At 37.7% G+C, this 14,346-nt stretch overlaps 1 protein-coding gene across 3 annotated transcripts in view; it reads left to right on the top strand.

Moving 5' to 3' along the window:
- rnf213b (ring finger protein 213b) overlaps positions 1-14,232 on the top strand; it is a 30,198-nt gene extending 15,966 nt beyond the window's left edge. Inside the window, exons 28-63 of one of the 3 annotated variants that reach the window (XR_013782589.1) lie at positions 42-175; positions 267-383; positions 1,404-1,453; positions 1,562-1,718; positions 1,812-1,947; positions 2,348-2,536; positions 2,638-2,771; positions 2,911-3,086; positions 3,183-3,386; positions 3,676-3,863; positions 3,957-4,077; positions 4,216-4,316; positions 4,584-4,763; positions 4,893-5,038; positions 5,390-5,489; positions 5,858-5,969; positions 6,378-6,576; positions 6,691-6,881; positions 7,008-7,127; positions 7,419-7,529; positions 7,804-8,046; positions 8,184-8,265; positions 8,357-8,391; positions 8,481-8,729; positions 8,887-9,069; positions 9,453-9,538; positions 9,683-9,919; positions 10,032-10,164; positions 10,274-10,357; positions 10,621-10,801; positions 11,153-11,354; positions 11,454-11,531; positions 11,714-11,911; positions 12,029-12,118; positions 12,699-12,874; positions 13,764-14,224. Coding sequence is in view for 2 of the 3 variants with exons in the window: in XM_079389296.1 (XP_079245422.1) it covers positions 42-175; positions 267-383; positions 1,404-1,453; positions 1,562-1,718; positions 1,812-1,947; positions 2,348-2,536; positions 2,638-2,771; positions 2,911-3,086; positions 3,183-3,386; positions 3,676-3,863; positions 3,957-4,077; positions 4,216-4,316; positions 4,584-4,763; positions 4,893-5,038; positions 5,390-5,489; positions 5,858-5,969; positions 6,378-6,576; positions 6,691-6,881; positions 7,008-7,127; positions 7,419-7,529; positions 7,804-8,046; positions 8,184-8,265; positions 8,357-8,391; positions 8,481-8,729; positions 8,904-9,069; positions 9,453-9,538; positions 9,683-9,919; positions 10,032-10,164; positions 10,274-10,357; positions 10,621-10,801; positions 11,153-11,354; positions 11,454-11,531; positions 11,714-11,911; positions 12,029-12,118; positions 12,699-12,874; positions 13,764-13,899 (5,242 nt within the window). In the remaining variant the exon portion in view is untranslated. Of the gene's footprint in view, positions 1-41; positions 176-266; positions 384-1,403; positions 1,454-1,561; positions 1,719-1,811; positions 1,948-2,347; positions 2,537-2,637; positions 2,772-2,910; positions 3,087-3,182; positions 3,387-3,675; positions 3,864-3,956; positions 4,078-4,215; positions 4,317-4,583; positions 4,764-4,892; positions 5,039-5,389; positions 5,490-5,857; positions 5,970-6,377; positions 6,577-6,690; positions 6,882-7,007; positions 7,128-7,418; positions 7,530-7,803; positions 8,047-8,183; positions 8,266-8,356; positions 8,392-8,480; positions 8,730-8,886; positions 9,070-9,452; positions 9,539-9,682; positions 9,920-10,031; positions 10,165-10,273; positions 10,358-10,620; positions 10,802-11,152; positions 11,355-11,453; positions 11,532-11,713; positions 11,912-12,028; positions 12,119-12,698; positions 12,875-13,763 lie in introns of all 3 variants that reach the window. The other 2 variants (XM_079389297.1, XM_079389296.1) reach the window with 2 other exon arrangements.
- The last annotated feature ends 114 nt before the right edge of the window (positions 14,233-14,346 follow it).

Genomic DNA, 14,346 nt, shown 5'->3' with positions numbered 1-14,346 from the left:
CATCATTAATGACATTTTATCTGTCACTCTTCTTACCTTAGATACTGTACCATGAATGACATCTTGTCCTTAAATTCAGATGAGTGTAACTTCTATACTGTGTTTATCACAAAACTCTCCCGAATTGGGGAGCATTTTAGAACAAGCGGAAACAAGTACATTGGCTTTCAAGGAGGTAAGTGGATTTATTTTGGCAGGTGAAACTTTTGCAGTGTGTTCAGATATTGTCAAATAAATATTCTTATCAAGTGCCTTTTTTACTAAAGGAGTTTGGCTATCTGCACATATTGATGACCTCAGAGATTCTGGTGACATGAGCTTAAATCTTAAGGCTTTTTGTGGAATACCTATAAGTAAACTCATCTCCCAGAAAGTCGAGTCAGGTATGTACTGTAAGGTACCAACAACGAAAAGCAACTAGCATCATGAGCATTTAAACAATCCCCTACCCCTTTGTATATATACTATTAAACATCATATTATACCTCAAATCATGCAGCTTGTTGAGGTGAAGTGTTAGTGATTCATCTTACAATTTCTACCTGATGGACGATAAAAATCCCACAGACTTGCACTGAAGGAAAGACCCAAGCCATATTCAAGGCTTTGACACACCAAGCCGTCCGGCCAACGGCGAGCGATGGTCGGGCTAGTTTGTTTGGTGTGTTCCACTCATCGTGCTCACGTCGGTGGCAGTTTGCCCAATTCAACATGCTGAATCGGTGTAGGGAACGTCGGCGAGAGTGAGAACTCTGATTGGATGTTCAGTTTACCGAACAAAAAAGTGATGAAAACAAGCATGTAAATGAATGCGGTACAGACAGAAGGCTATTTAAATGTTATGTGATCTTTCCCAGTCATTCTAATACGCAAATATTTTCATAACAGCATGAGCCGCTTAAAATGATTAAAGTTATCAACGTTACTGATATTCAAACTGGTAAGCAAGCGCTGCTTTGTTTACATTTCGTATATCTGCTTTTATCTCGTATATCTTTGTTTCGGTTTCTCCTTTTGAATGACGAATATATACTACTGATAACTGCTGATATGGACAGTTAATTCCTCTGACGCATGGGCAGAACGCACGTGTTAGTTTGGCATCGGCTGTAGTCTGTGCGGTGTGTTCGAGCGCAGCTTTTTGGTCCGACGCTGCCGACGCGAGGCGACAACACTGTCGGCTTTCGGCACCGCTAGGTCTTTGTAGTCGGCTTGGTGTGTCCCGGCCTTTAGGGTTCAGAAATACCTAGAACACCCTAGCAACACCATGTTTTGTAGTGGTAAACTTTGCACAAGCACAACTCACATTTTTCTTCATAAAAAACAAAACAAATAAAAATAAAATAATAATAAAAATTTATAATATATACAGTATATATATATATCCTATATTTTTTATACAGATGTCAACGAATCAGAGGAAATGGATACAAGTGAACCAGAAAGTGAGAAGGTAAAATGCTTTAAGCATGCAATAGATTGGATTAAACATGTATATCACAAAGAATCTCAAAGAACTTCATACCTCTTGACAGAAATACTGTGTTTAATTGGTTGTCAGGGAGATTCAGTGCATCTACACAGTTTGTCCTTATTGAGATCCTGCACCCAGAAAGCTGTTTCATTGCTGAGAGATATAGGCAAAAAAAACTCAAGGAGTATGGAGCGCATGAACATATTACTTGGCCTTCTGGGAGGTGACCCTGGGCGGATAGGAGGTCAGCACCTGTACTTTTTATGTAAAGTACTAGTGAAAATAGAAACCATGACAAATTATAAGCGTACAAATTCTTGTTCATATGTTCTTTCAGTGCGGTTCCAGGAAGTATTGTTTAGGAGGCTGGTGTTTGCACTGATCCGGAAGGAGGAACTGATTCCTAATGCAGAAGACTGGGTTTATAAACTGGCAAAGAACCGTGAAGCTCTGCAGGAAGGTGGAACACTTCGGTACTGCAGTACTGTAATGCAACTAGCCTTAACAATCTGTTGTCTGTCTGTCTGTCTATCTATCTATCTATCTATCTATCTATCTATCTATCTATCTCAGATGTTTCAAAACAGCCGATGCTTAGCACCGATTATATCATGTCAATCAAAAGGGATTGGATAAAAATCTCAGATAATTATACTTGTGTGGAGAAAAGGGAATACAATTACAGTAGAATTGTTATTTGTAAGATTTGCACAAGGCCTTTAAAATAATCTCAAACTTCATCCCTACCAAATGCTGTCATGTCTGGTACTAGCAATCAACAGCATGAGATTCAAAGTTTAATTGCACTAGATGATCAGCCGTAGATTAGAGATAAGTAAGATGCTAGCAAAACATTTCTGTGTTTGTGTTCAGGCACACTTTGTGGCGCAACCTACAGGGTGTTTTGACTCCAGTGTTTGCCCGAGTTCTAGAAGTGTTGGACAGAGATTGCAACTTGTACCTACTGTATGGAGAAGGGCTCAGTGTGGGTCTGGCCCAGTTCTGGCTGGATATCTTTGAAGATCAACAGCTCCTTGAACTAACCATCTCACAAAATGCAAGGTATTTTTAAATACTGTATATGAAACCTGCTCATGATTAAATGAGGCATTAAATGCTTAAAATTTCTAACTGTAACTGATGAGGTGGATTTCTCCTTTTAGCGCTCCAGATCAGGAGATTAATGTGCAGTGTCACCTGTTTATTGGAGAAGAAGAACAGCCTTGTACTGCTCCTTTTAGCTGGCTAATAAAAACATACTGCCAGAATTTGTGGGAGGAATCAGAGTTTGTGCGAGGTAAGGTCATTTGTTTTGTGTTTGACTACAGTTGGCCAGTTAGCTAACCAGATACTACACACACGTCTTGTACACAAAACATCTACAGCTTTACAAGATCATTTAAAACAGTATACTCAATGTTTACATTTTCTTCCAGGCTCTGAGCAAGACATCAAAGTGAGGATTCAGCAGTTTGTTAGTGCTGTATCAGGCAGTGGACTGGGCAGCTATATTCAGAAACTCTCAGAGGGAGATAAAGTCGAGTTGGGTCAGCGCTACTTGACCGATTATGTTTTTCTGTCATTCAAAATCCACTCTGAGGAAGAGCATAGGGTGAGATACATAGGTTTAATAAGTCTGGTAACATTTGCTTTCACAGTCTCATGTTCTAATGTGGATGTCTATGGGCGTGTGTGCATTTTCTTACAGGTCTTTCATAGTGCAGTGCTGGGTTGTGTGTTTGCTCTGCAGATGGAGATGTCAGTAACTCCTGAGCTCTCTCCATCATGGATCCTTGCAGCAGCTCAAATCTACAGCCCACGCCTGGACACATTATCCCATGCCCTTCAGCTCAACCCTCAGCTGGCCCGCATCATCCAACGAGAAAGATTAAAGAGAGAAAGCCCTGATATGGTGAGGAGCAGGAGTGTAGCATGAATTTCCAAGTTGATTTAGAATTGGCTTATTTTAGTCTAGTTATGCTTCTTTTTAGCTAAAAAGAAAAGTAAAGCAAAACTTTTTAGCTAGTCGTCACTCGCTGGTGACATAGATTCCAGTGCCTATTTAAAATACTGTTATGTAGCAAAATAACTACCACTGAATAAGAGGCCATTGAGTGTTGTCAAACTACTAAATGTATATTAACTAGACAATATTTAGATGGGTTTAAGGAGGTTTATCTTGTTGTTCTGCTTTATTTCAGTGTGAGGACATTCTAGCTGTTGGTATCTGTGTTGAAGAAACAAAGCTCCTACCTGTAACATCAATAAATGAATGCCAGACCTTCTTGCAAAGAGTTGAGCAACTTCAGCCATGTTTAGAGAGATTGCTCAGTCCTGGTTACAGCAACCTCTCCAGCCCTGGCTGTCTCAAACACCTGGACACTATAAAGTGAGCTATGAATGTTGATTTAGAAAACAGGATAATTTCATATTAACAAAAATGTAATATCTTACAAAATAATCTTCTGTTTTATTTCTGTAGGTCAGTGTGGCAGGGGATGTTGCTAGTGGCTGCTTTCATTGAAAAGGTGGTCATCAGGATAAAAGTGGGAGATGACCGGATAAAAGCACTGACTCTGAAACACTGCAGTCAGTTACATGGGGTGAGTCTAGAATTATTGTCTGCTAACGTGATGAACACCGCATTATCTCAGGATAAATGCTGCATTAAAGCAACAAGTATGAGTTTAGAACCTCAAAAGTCCTTAGCATATATGCTGTTTATATTTCCTCTCTCATAGCTAATGGAAGGGTCTCCTGATTTAAGGAGCAAAGACAATCTTCAGCAAATCATCCGCATACTCAGTGATTACCACAAGGAATCCATCAGTAGAGAACTGCGGTACACTTGAATTGAGCTGTATAATTTTATTTGATATGACTGAGTTCATTTAGAACCATGTGACAATATTCATTTTATTTTAAAACTCCAGTTTATTGACTAAGAATAACTAAATGATATAAATGTATAATTTTTCATCAGTACTGTTTTAATACAAATATTAATAATATTTAAGGATTCCTGTATTTCTTTGTTTAGCTTGTACTATTCCAACAACAACAAAAAAAATCTTTGATTACTTATTTTCTGTATACTTTTTCTTCACAGATATGGTGTGAAGTGCTCTGTCTGTCTATCAGATCTGTCAGAGCCCACTGTGCTTCCTTGTGAGCATGTGTTTTGTCTGTCCTGTTTGAGAAGATCTACGGAGAGAGGAGCGGACTTCTGTCCCATGTGCAGGACATCTCTGTCGAACAACTACCGGTTCACTGTCTCCACAACTATAGAGTGAGTTTAATTCTTTGTTTTTGGTAACCTCAGATACCCATTTAGACTGAATGGGTATACAAGGAAGAATTGGCTTTTTTACTGTTGTTGATTTAAAATCTATAATCTAAATTTTTTTATCTGTTACAGCAAAGCCCTGAAGCAGCATAAAGAAATAAGAAAATACTGTAATGCCTTTTTCCTGGAGGTGGTTTCTCATTTCTGTCTGACTGATGATCAAGATCCCCCAGAGGACCTGGTGGAACTGCTTTTCTCTCTCCTCATTTCAGCACAAGGCGGGTGGATTTCCTTGTAGAATATTTAATTACAAAATGAAATTACATGGTTGATGGTTTCAGTGCAATTACAATAAACAATAACTGGAACTTTCAAGCTTCAAAAAGGAAGTACATTTTTCAAATCTTTCGAATCTTGCATTCTATATTCCAAGTCTTATGAAATCATACAATAGCATGGGACAAACAGGCCAAAATTTAAGACATAATCTGCATGGATCATGGAGTTTGTGAATAAATCATTCAGTCTAATTCTGTGCAATTCATTCATTTTAAAGATCTGAAAAGATCAAGGATTTACTCTATAATTTGCCTTTTATGTTTATGTTTACATGTCTGTATATATTACAGGAGATATTTATAAGACCAGAGAGCTCACCCCATTCCTGGAGTGTGTTGACCAGAGCCCTGTGGTGCGCTCTGTGCTGCCAAAACTACTTCTTCAATACAGGTGCAGCAATAACGACAGCACATATGCATCTTAACACATCCTGGAATATGTGACCTTTTGTTTATGACTTTAAATATGCAGTATTGTCTTCATATAGTGAGTTGTTTTGTCCACAGCTGTCTTTAGAGTTTTGTTTCAGGCCAATTGGCACTACACTGGCAGACGCCGACCAATGGCAACAGACACTTTGTATGGTCTTGTTGGATCGATGTATTTGCCATTTGAACATGTTCAGTCGCCCTTTGTTGGGTCGTGGAAGTGACGTGCTGTAATCTGGTGTTTGTCCGCGTTGGTCAGTGTTTGTTGGTGCAATGTGAATTGGCCTTTACTCTTATCAAGAACATTTTGCATTACGATAATCTCTTCAGCTTCAAACAGGTAAAGAAGCATATGCAAATGTACTTAGAAAACCTGGAGAACAAGCTTCTGGACCAGGAGGACAGAACTGAACTCTACCGGCTTTTTGTTAACTGTTTCCAGGTGTGTCATAATCAAGTATCCCCGGTGGTTTTGCACCACATATTCACTCAATAATGGTGCTTGCAAAGCCAAGTATCACTTTTACTATTAAGTTGTTTTAAGTACTAAACTTTAACCCATTTTGTGCCATGGATATGAATGATACATCAAGTGTAAACATGCAATTTTTGTCAGATGGACAAAAAAATCCCATGGTCCTAAACCATATGGTGAGACGTTTGTTTGGGGCCAGTAATCAACTACCTAGTAACACCTTAGCAAAGTATTTTAGCAAATGCATAGAAAAGCACTAAAAAACTTTGTCATTTTTTATAAAGTATAATCACCAACAGTTGTATTCCATTTTCTGCCACAATTATTATTTAAAATCTAAAAAAGTTTCTAAAAGCAGATTTGTTGTTTATTCAGGATTCCCTGTTTTGTTCTGGATTAAATGGAGATCATAGACATCTGAAGGAGGACTCAAACTTCCTTAGCCGACTGGCTCGTAAACAGACACCTTCAAGACAGAATGACCCAGCTGAGTTTCTACTGTCTATGGCTCGCCTCAGAATGTGTCTGGACTCTGCTGCAAGTATCCTGTCCCAAGCTATCGGAAAAAGAACTGGTACGAGGGGCTTCTGCTCTGACCAGTTCATGGTTGTTAAATTGCAATGCTTAAATGAATAACGTCTTTTTATGTTTTATTGTGCAACCTTTCCATGTGTTTGGTGTCTTTCAGATAATTTTGAGGTAGTTGAGCTAAAGCTTTTGGACCAGGTGAAGGCTGTGTTTGAATACGGTAAGAATGACTGGTACAGAGTTTACTTGCTTCGAGCACTCAACAGGCATGCTGGCATGGACTGTCTGCAAGCACTGATCAGCAACGCTGATTATGAATGGATCTTCCCTGCAAAGATACTACGGCTTCATGTAAGGCCATTCAAATAATGTTATGTTTAGGGTATTCATCGTAAAGATACTGAGTTTGAGGGTTAAAAAAAATAATACAAAAAGTAGCTGTTCTATGATCATTTTTGTTTGTTTTCTCTTCTACAGAGGTTGATTCCTGCAGAGGTGGATCGTTTCTTGTGTTTTGGACAGTTATACCGCACTCTTAGAGATGGAGTGGGAGAAGCATTGCAAGAAGGCACAAATGGACTCAGAGAAGCCCTACAGGTCAGAGTCTACATCTGAATTAAACAACACACACACAAAAACATTGTTTGAGCAAACCTCTAATGGTTAATGATGTGATTTCTAATTAAGAATATGTGTTTTCTATTTAAATATATTTTAAAATGTAATGTATATTCCTGTGATGGCAAAACTGAATTTTCAGCAGCCATTACTCCAGTCTTCAGTGTCACATTATCCTTCTAGAAATCATTCTGATATGCTTTCTATTTGAAATAAAAATGTTACTGTCACATTTGATCAATCAGAGTTTTTTTTTTTTTTTTTTTTCAGGCAATGGGTGGTTCAGAACCTTTGAAAAACGTCCTGCTGACTCTGGCTGTGTTCAGGCAGGTCACCTGTCGCTTCATGTCACCTGAAAGAGCTATATATCCTCAAGAACAAGTAAGTGTTGTTAGGTTTTATGATTTTATTAATCACTAGTGAAATTCCTCCAGAATTCAACTAGAATCCATGTAGGACTAAATTTAATATGACAGCGTAGTTTCACATATTTATAAACATTTAATTCACATAAGTATTATTGTGATGTTCATTAGAACTTCATCCAAAGTAATGTTTGAGCATAAATGCCTTTTACTTTATGAGATTCAGAACAATTAGGCAAAACACTCAGCCTGGCAGACCTAAACACCTACATTTTCCTCTCTGTTAACAGAAGATCAGATGTTTGGAGGAGGTTATTAGAGAGAACATCGCAGGACATGCCAGAGAGCTTTGCACCGCTCTCTTATCCAATGAGATTGGAGGTCCAGGATCTTACCTGAGTCTCACAGAAGGTGTGCCTGCTAAGTGTCGTCCTGTACTGGAGCTCCTGGTGCATGCGAGTGCAGTGTTTTACAGTGGGAACAGGCTGCTGAGTCCCCTCTACAATATTGCCTCTCAACCTCAGAACATGAGAGTAAGGGCTTCTTAATAAATAATATACATTTTTGGAGTGGGTTTGGAGAGATTGCGGTTGATATTATGTTTTGCATCATGTTGATGCAAATGGACTTTTGAATGGATTGTGCTGATTTTTTCTCTACTTGTCCTCAGGGTGCCTTTCTACCCACAATGCCTGATGACCATACCAGTGATGCCCGGCAGTGGCTCAAAGAGAAAAACTTGAAGATGTACCGTGAGTGTGACTTGTGCATGAAGTGAAAATAAAAATATTTCCTTAAATGCCACCTGACTAAATGATTTTGTCTTTCTTCCTTACTTTACAGTGTGTTCTAACGGTCATCCATGCTTTGTGGGAGAGGTGAGATTATGTTTTCATTTTTATTTAAATGACGTGCTACTATTGTCTGGGAAATTGATTATGATTATTTATTTTCTCCACTTATTTAGTGTGGCAGACCAATGGCTTTGTCAAATTGTGACACTTGTGGAGTCCGTATAGGAGGCCAAAACCATAAACCAGTGGAAGGTTTTATTGAAGCTCATGGAATCCCTGACATGACACGACCTGGACATATACTGGGACATGCTGAAAAACGGTCTGATGCCCCAAACAGGAATCTCGGTTCAGCAGAGTCCCGTGTCCTCCGTCTCTGTCTTCACCTGGCCATGTTGCAAGGAGTCATTCACCACCAACAGGTAAAAACGTTTGAAGGAACCCTGAAAGTTCACTTGATACCTGCTGATCTGCTGATAAATGTTGTCTTGCATGCCAACTCCCATTGTTTTTTTGAACTAGTCAAAAATCAGTTTGTGGGCCTCTAGTGTTAGAGAATAAAAGCCCTGTTTTTTAAAGGCTTTGGTTCTTCACAGGGCATCAGAAATATGATCCATCCAAATGTTCAAGATGTCAATGAGTTCCTCTGGCAACATCTTGAGAAGGATATGGAGGTTCTTGGGAAGACTTTAAATCTTAACTTGGATGACTCTACCATTATAATTCATCTAATCTTTGAAAGGTTTCTACAGACCACCTCAGGTATTCTTTAATCTTGACTAAAGTTAAACCTGCTTGAACTTTTTATAGAGTTGCATATATTTTACTTATATAATAGTAATAAAGAAGAGCATAACGTGAACAAATGTATTGTTTTTTAGTATTTATTTTATTTATATAATTTGTGGTATTTCTAAATATTTTAAATTTTATTATTTGTTATTTATGTATTTTCAGTTTAATTGTTGCATAAGTTTTTGTAGTTATATGTATATTTTAATATTGAATATTAATTTTTATTATATTTCAGCTTTTCAATTACCGAAAAGGATTTTTAGTTAGGTTTTAGTTAACTGTAACAACACCACAATGAACTGTGCAACCAGAAAATGTTTTATTTATTAATTTTTTTTACTCTTCGCCAGGTGCTGGTGTGGATCTGTCAACACGCAAGTCCAGAGAGCAGTGGGAGGCCACAGTCTGTAAATCAGTCATCAGTCCTGTTTTACAGGTCAGTCTTGATACTTCTGAATATCTGGAGTGTGTGAGCCATTTGCAAAGAATGGAATACATTTAAGTAATTTCTTTGAAAAACACCAATAACCTTCTATGTAAATAGAGGGAATAAAAAGTCAACCTTTGTGTCTGTTTTCAGGATTTGAACAGGATGTTGAGAAGAGCACAGGATCTAATTGCAGCTGATAACCAACTTTCTGATAGTCCCCTGATAAATGTGCTGAGAGGAGACCCTCAAATACTCCTTCGTCTCCCTACCAATTGCCCCACCCACCACTCTGCTTTCTGGAGCCCATCACCTGTCCTAACAGTGGAAAGCTTTTCACAGCAAATAAACCAGAGTCAAGCACCCCTGCTCACTCTTTTTATCAATAAGGTTTGTTTAATGAAGACATATAAAGCAATTATCCAGGTCTTTGTTACATGTTGTCTTTAAGCATGTTCCCAAACTTACAGTATATCCACATGTGTGTGATTGTGTTTATCAGGTGCATTGCATAAGACAGCTGATCCATTTGCCGGCTCTTGTTGCTCTGTTGTCTGATCTAATGAAAGTGCTTCCAGCAGGCTCTGAGACCCAGACCCACACCATCGCTTCACTACTGCAATGCATTCCTGCTGGTCTGTCATACTTATACTCAATGAAGGAGATAGCTAGTTGCTCGATTTATTGATGGTTTTTTGTATATATGTACTGTAATATTACTTTCATTTGTGTTACTGAAAATAGGCCATCAGAGGAAATTATTGTCGGAAAGAGTAGAGATCTTCATGAAGGTGTGGAACCAACTCAGAATGGAAATACCCAATAATGGTAAGCTGTTAGAAGTTTACATGTGAAATTTGCAAGATGTTTTATCCAAAGCAACTTGCAGTGCATTCAGTATTTATCATTATGAGTCGAATCCATGATAATTATTAAACTAGCTGTTATAAACCACTAAATAGACCATGTTTAAAATTCTATACTATTTTGTTTAAATAAAATCAAACATTTTAATAATACAGGTGAGTCTAGGCATCATTATAACCTTATATTTGTATAATGTATGGTATGATATTGTTCCATTATTTTAGCTGCTTTGGGTTTGGATCCTACACTTTGTGAAAAAGACATAACTAAAGAAAGCTCCGGGCAGTTTCTCTCCCTGAGTCGTCACGGTCCAGGCTCATGTCTCCACGCAATCATAGATCTCCTGTCTGAGACCCACAACAGTCTTGTGCGTGAAGCCAGAAAACTCTCTCACCAGGAAGACAGGTGTGTATTTGAGAAGCCGTGTTTGGTGTAATAACTTCTGGTTTGTTCAAACTTTTGGGTTTTGAAATATTTTTAATGTTTTTGTTTTGAAGTCTCTTAAGCTTAACAAGGTTGAATTTATTTAATAAAAAATACAGTAATATTGTGAAATATTATTACAATGTTAAATGGCTATTTTCTATTTAAATATATTTTATAATGCAATTTTTTCAACAAACATTACTCCAGTCTTCAGTGTCATATGATCCTCCAGAAACCATTCTAATTTGTGTGATTTTGTGATTTTATTTTTATTTTTATTTATTTTTTTACCTATTAATGCATGTCAACTGGTTGCATTTCCTCTTACAGTGACTATAAAGTGCCATTGGCGGCACTGTCTGAGAGCCAACTTGCCCTGTGTCACCCAGAGAAGGAGTTGCTCCCCCTGGTGTTAGCTAACTGCCATTACACACTAGAGAAGGGTCAGCAAACTGTGAGCTCCTATGATCATGAGGCTATTGAGAGAGAACTCAGCAGACGATTTTTTGCAGGCAAACCACGCATTCAAACAGTGAGTCTACACATTTTAAAACTTACGATCATACTAAAGTTAAATATATGACCAGATTCATTAGTTGCTAAACAGTGAGAACTGTTTTTTTTCATGCAGGACATTGATAAATATCTGAGAAGACACCATCAGAATTTTATAGAAGTCCTCAACGAGGTCAGAGCCAAAATACCTCAGGTAATTTTGCACTTCGTTCAATTTACTAACAGTAAGCCTCAGCGGAGCAAATGCCTCTGGGTTAATGGTGATACTGTACAGTAGATATATAATATAATATATAATTATTTGTAAGTATATGTTTATTCAATTGAATACATTTTCTTCTTAAGGAAGCCTCATTTTTCTTATTTGATTTACAGGAACCACTCAAGACCTCTGTGCTCAACTCCATGAGATCAATGCTACGTTCATTCACTGATGTGTGTGACACTGTTTATGCCTTGGAGATTGGGCTTCGTTTCTTAGGTAAAACTGGTGGACACCCACAAGATCTGCTGCTGTCTTATCTGACAGATTCCTTGAAAATGGACCAACACATCTCAAGCACCATAGCTGAGGTGAGACATGCATTTGAAGTAGTAACGGAAATTTAACCAAGCAGGTATTTTGCCACTACTATCAGTGTGTATAATCTATCTTTTTCTGTAATTTGATTCCACACATATTGGTTTCAGGCTTTAAAAGAGAGCCGGCTTAGTCAGTGCACAGTCACCTGGCAGCTCCTTACCTGCTGGAAGAGTGAACAGATGATGAGGAAAGGACAGGTAATTTGACATTCATCAGACATCTAGTACTGTATATCATTAATACCAAGTATTTTTACATCTAAGCTATGAAGTAATTACATTGCAATTTCTCACATTTGTTTTCTTCTGCTCTCCCTAGACTCTATATATACTGTATTTAAAATAAATGCTTATCTTTTGAAATTTCTATTCAAATAAATAAAACACCCTATACTTTTGAACGGTAGTGTATGCATGAATAACTTAAGACAGAATAAATATTTTCACAGTGCATTCCTTGTACAGGCAGCTAATTTCTAAATCCCTCCTTCTGTTCAGCTATTTATCCTGTCACTAAACTGACCCCATTACTGCTAACCTCTACTGACCTCCTCTGATTGACCGTAAACAATAGAGAGTGGACATACGAGGGTTGTAAATCCAAGGGAAAGTGTTGGTCAGAGCGTGCTAAGCTTTAACAAGAGAGTGTGTGCCACCAACAGTTCAAAGACTTTTAACCCAGGCTTTTGAGACATTTTTAAAGCTTCATTCAGTAACATATTCATGATGTTTGCATCTTTACTGGTATCTTTAAATCTTTCAATGAACAATTTTGCAGGATCCATTCCAGCGACTGTCCGAAGACTTCAGAGATAAACTGACTTCAGAGGAAAGAAAGCAGGTGAAGGTTTTCCTTGGGCTCACAGATACTGACGTTTTCTCTTTGGAGCTACATGAGATCCTTCAGCTCAAGACCAACAGCACCGTTAAAGAAGGCTTCGCACCACACTGGGAGTAAGAATTAAACTTATTTTTTTACATTTTTATATTATTTACCCAGCATTCCAGCCGTCTGGACTGCAGCCTTCTGGTCTCACCATTTGGGAGGGTGGGTTTTGATGAGGCAAACTGGCCACAAAAGGGAAAGTGAGCCTGACCAAGTTTCACAGATGTCAGACATTTTACTTTTTAAATATAAATATGGGATAATGTGATGTGAGCCGGTCATTACAACAAAATACCTTCAAACCTTCACAGGTTGATGAAGACCCTAATTATCAAACAAATAAATAAATGGATATGAAATACTGATTTAATTTGTAATATGAAACATTATACAAAAATGTACTCCAAAATTCCAGTCAAGTATTGTAAAGAACTGTATAATAATTCATTTTAATATTGAATTATACTGAAACATAAAACTTTTGAATCTGGCTTTTATTGTAAACATAAATCCATTCCTTAATGTCATACACTTAAATGTCATTGTTCAAGGTAATTATTCTCAAAATAAAAAGTCAGGAAATGTTCTGGCACCCAAACCAAATACATCTAAAAAGATCCTATTGCATTTAGTACCAAGCACTACAACACAAATAGACATAGAGTCTTTTAAGGTTTTCCTCCGAACGGCCACTTTCAATCACAACAATGCAGACCTCCCAAACCTAGTCATTCCCTGGAGACCTGTGGGCTTTTAGACCTAAGAGAGGCACACTTTGACCCCTCCAGGCTCCCATCTGTCAGTGTGCCCTGCTCTAGTCACCTACTGAGCAGGCAGCTGGTCGGAATGAAAAGGAATGCGTGTGCTGAGAACAATAGAATCCAGTGCTAACTGTTGATCCTAAACCACACCACTGAACACCCTTCCTCCTTTCTCTTTCTGTGATTCACAACATAGCATCAGGTCCACCATGGAATCCCATTTGGAGGAGAAGAACATCACTTCTTTTCCTGGTCTAGACAATCTTCCAGTGGAAATCACTTTGGCTAAAGCAACAGAAATCTGGAGGCTTGCAGTGGAGTTCAAACACTGAAAAGATCTTCTGAACGAGCCAAACTCTTTGATTGTTTTGTCATGTCTGTTGTTTAGGACAGATGTATGACTCATTCCAGCACTCTGAATCTTTCTTGTCTTTATATTGTTAAACCAGTTGATTAAAAATATTCTCTGTTTATTCTTTAGGACTTTGAGCATGTCTTCATATTGTCGAGCACTTTATTGTTTAGAGATTTGTATTAATATTTGATAAATAATGTATAATTATAGGGAAAAAGAATTAATGAAACAATACTGTATTGCTGTAACACATATATGCTCCACGCTATTAATCAGGGCCAAATAAAGTTGTTTTATTGATCAACAGGCAAATTTGTTTTGTATACAAAATATATGAAAACTTGTCCAATTATTTAGTAAAATTATGCCAGAAACCGAAATTAATATGCATATGCATAATTAAATTTAAATTACACCATAAAAT

Source organism: Barbus barbus (assembly GCF_936440315.1).
Source record: "Barbus barbus genome assembly, chromosome: 32".
In the NCBI taxonomy this organism is placed as follows: Eukaryota; Metazoa; Chordata; class Actinopteri; order Cypriniformes; family Cyprinidae; genus Barbus; species Barbus barbus.
Note: the sequence above shows the minus strand (reverse complement) of the source record. Positions and strands in the feature narration are given on the sequence as shown.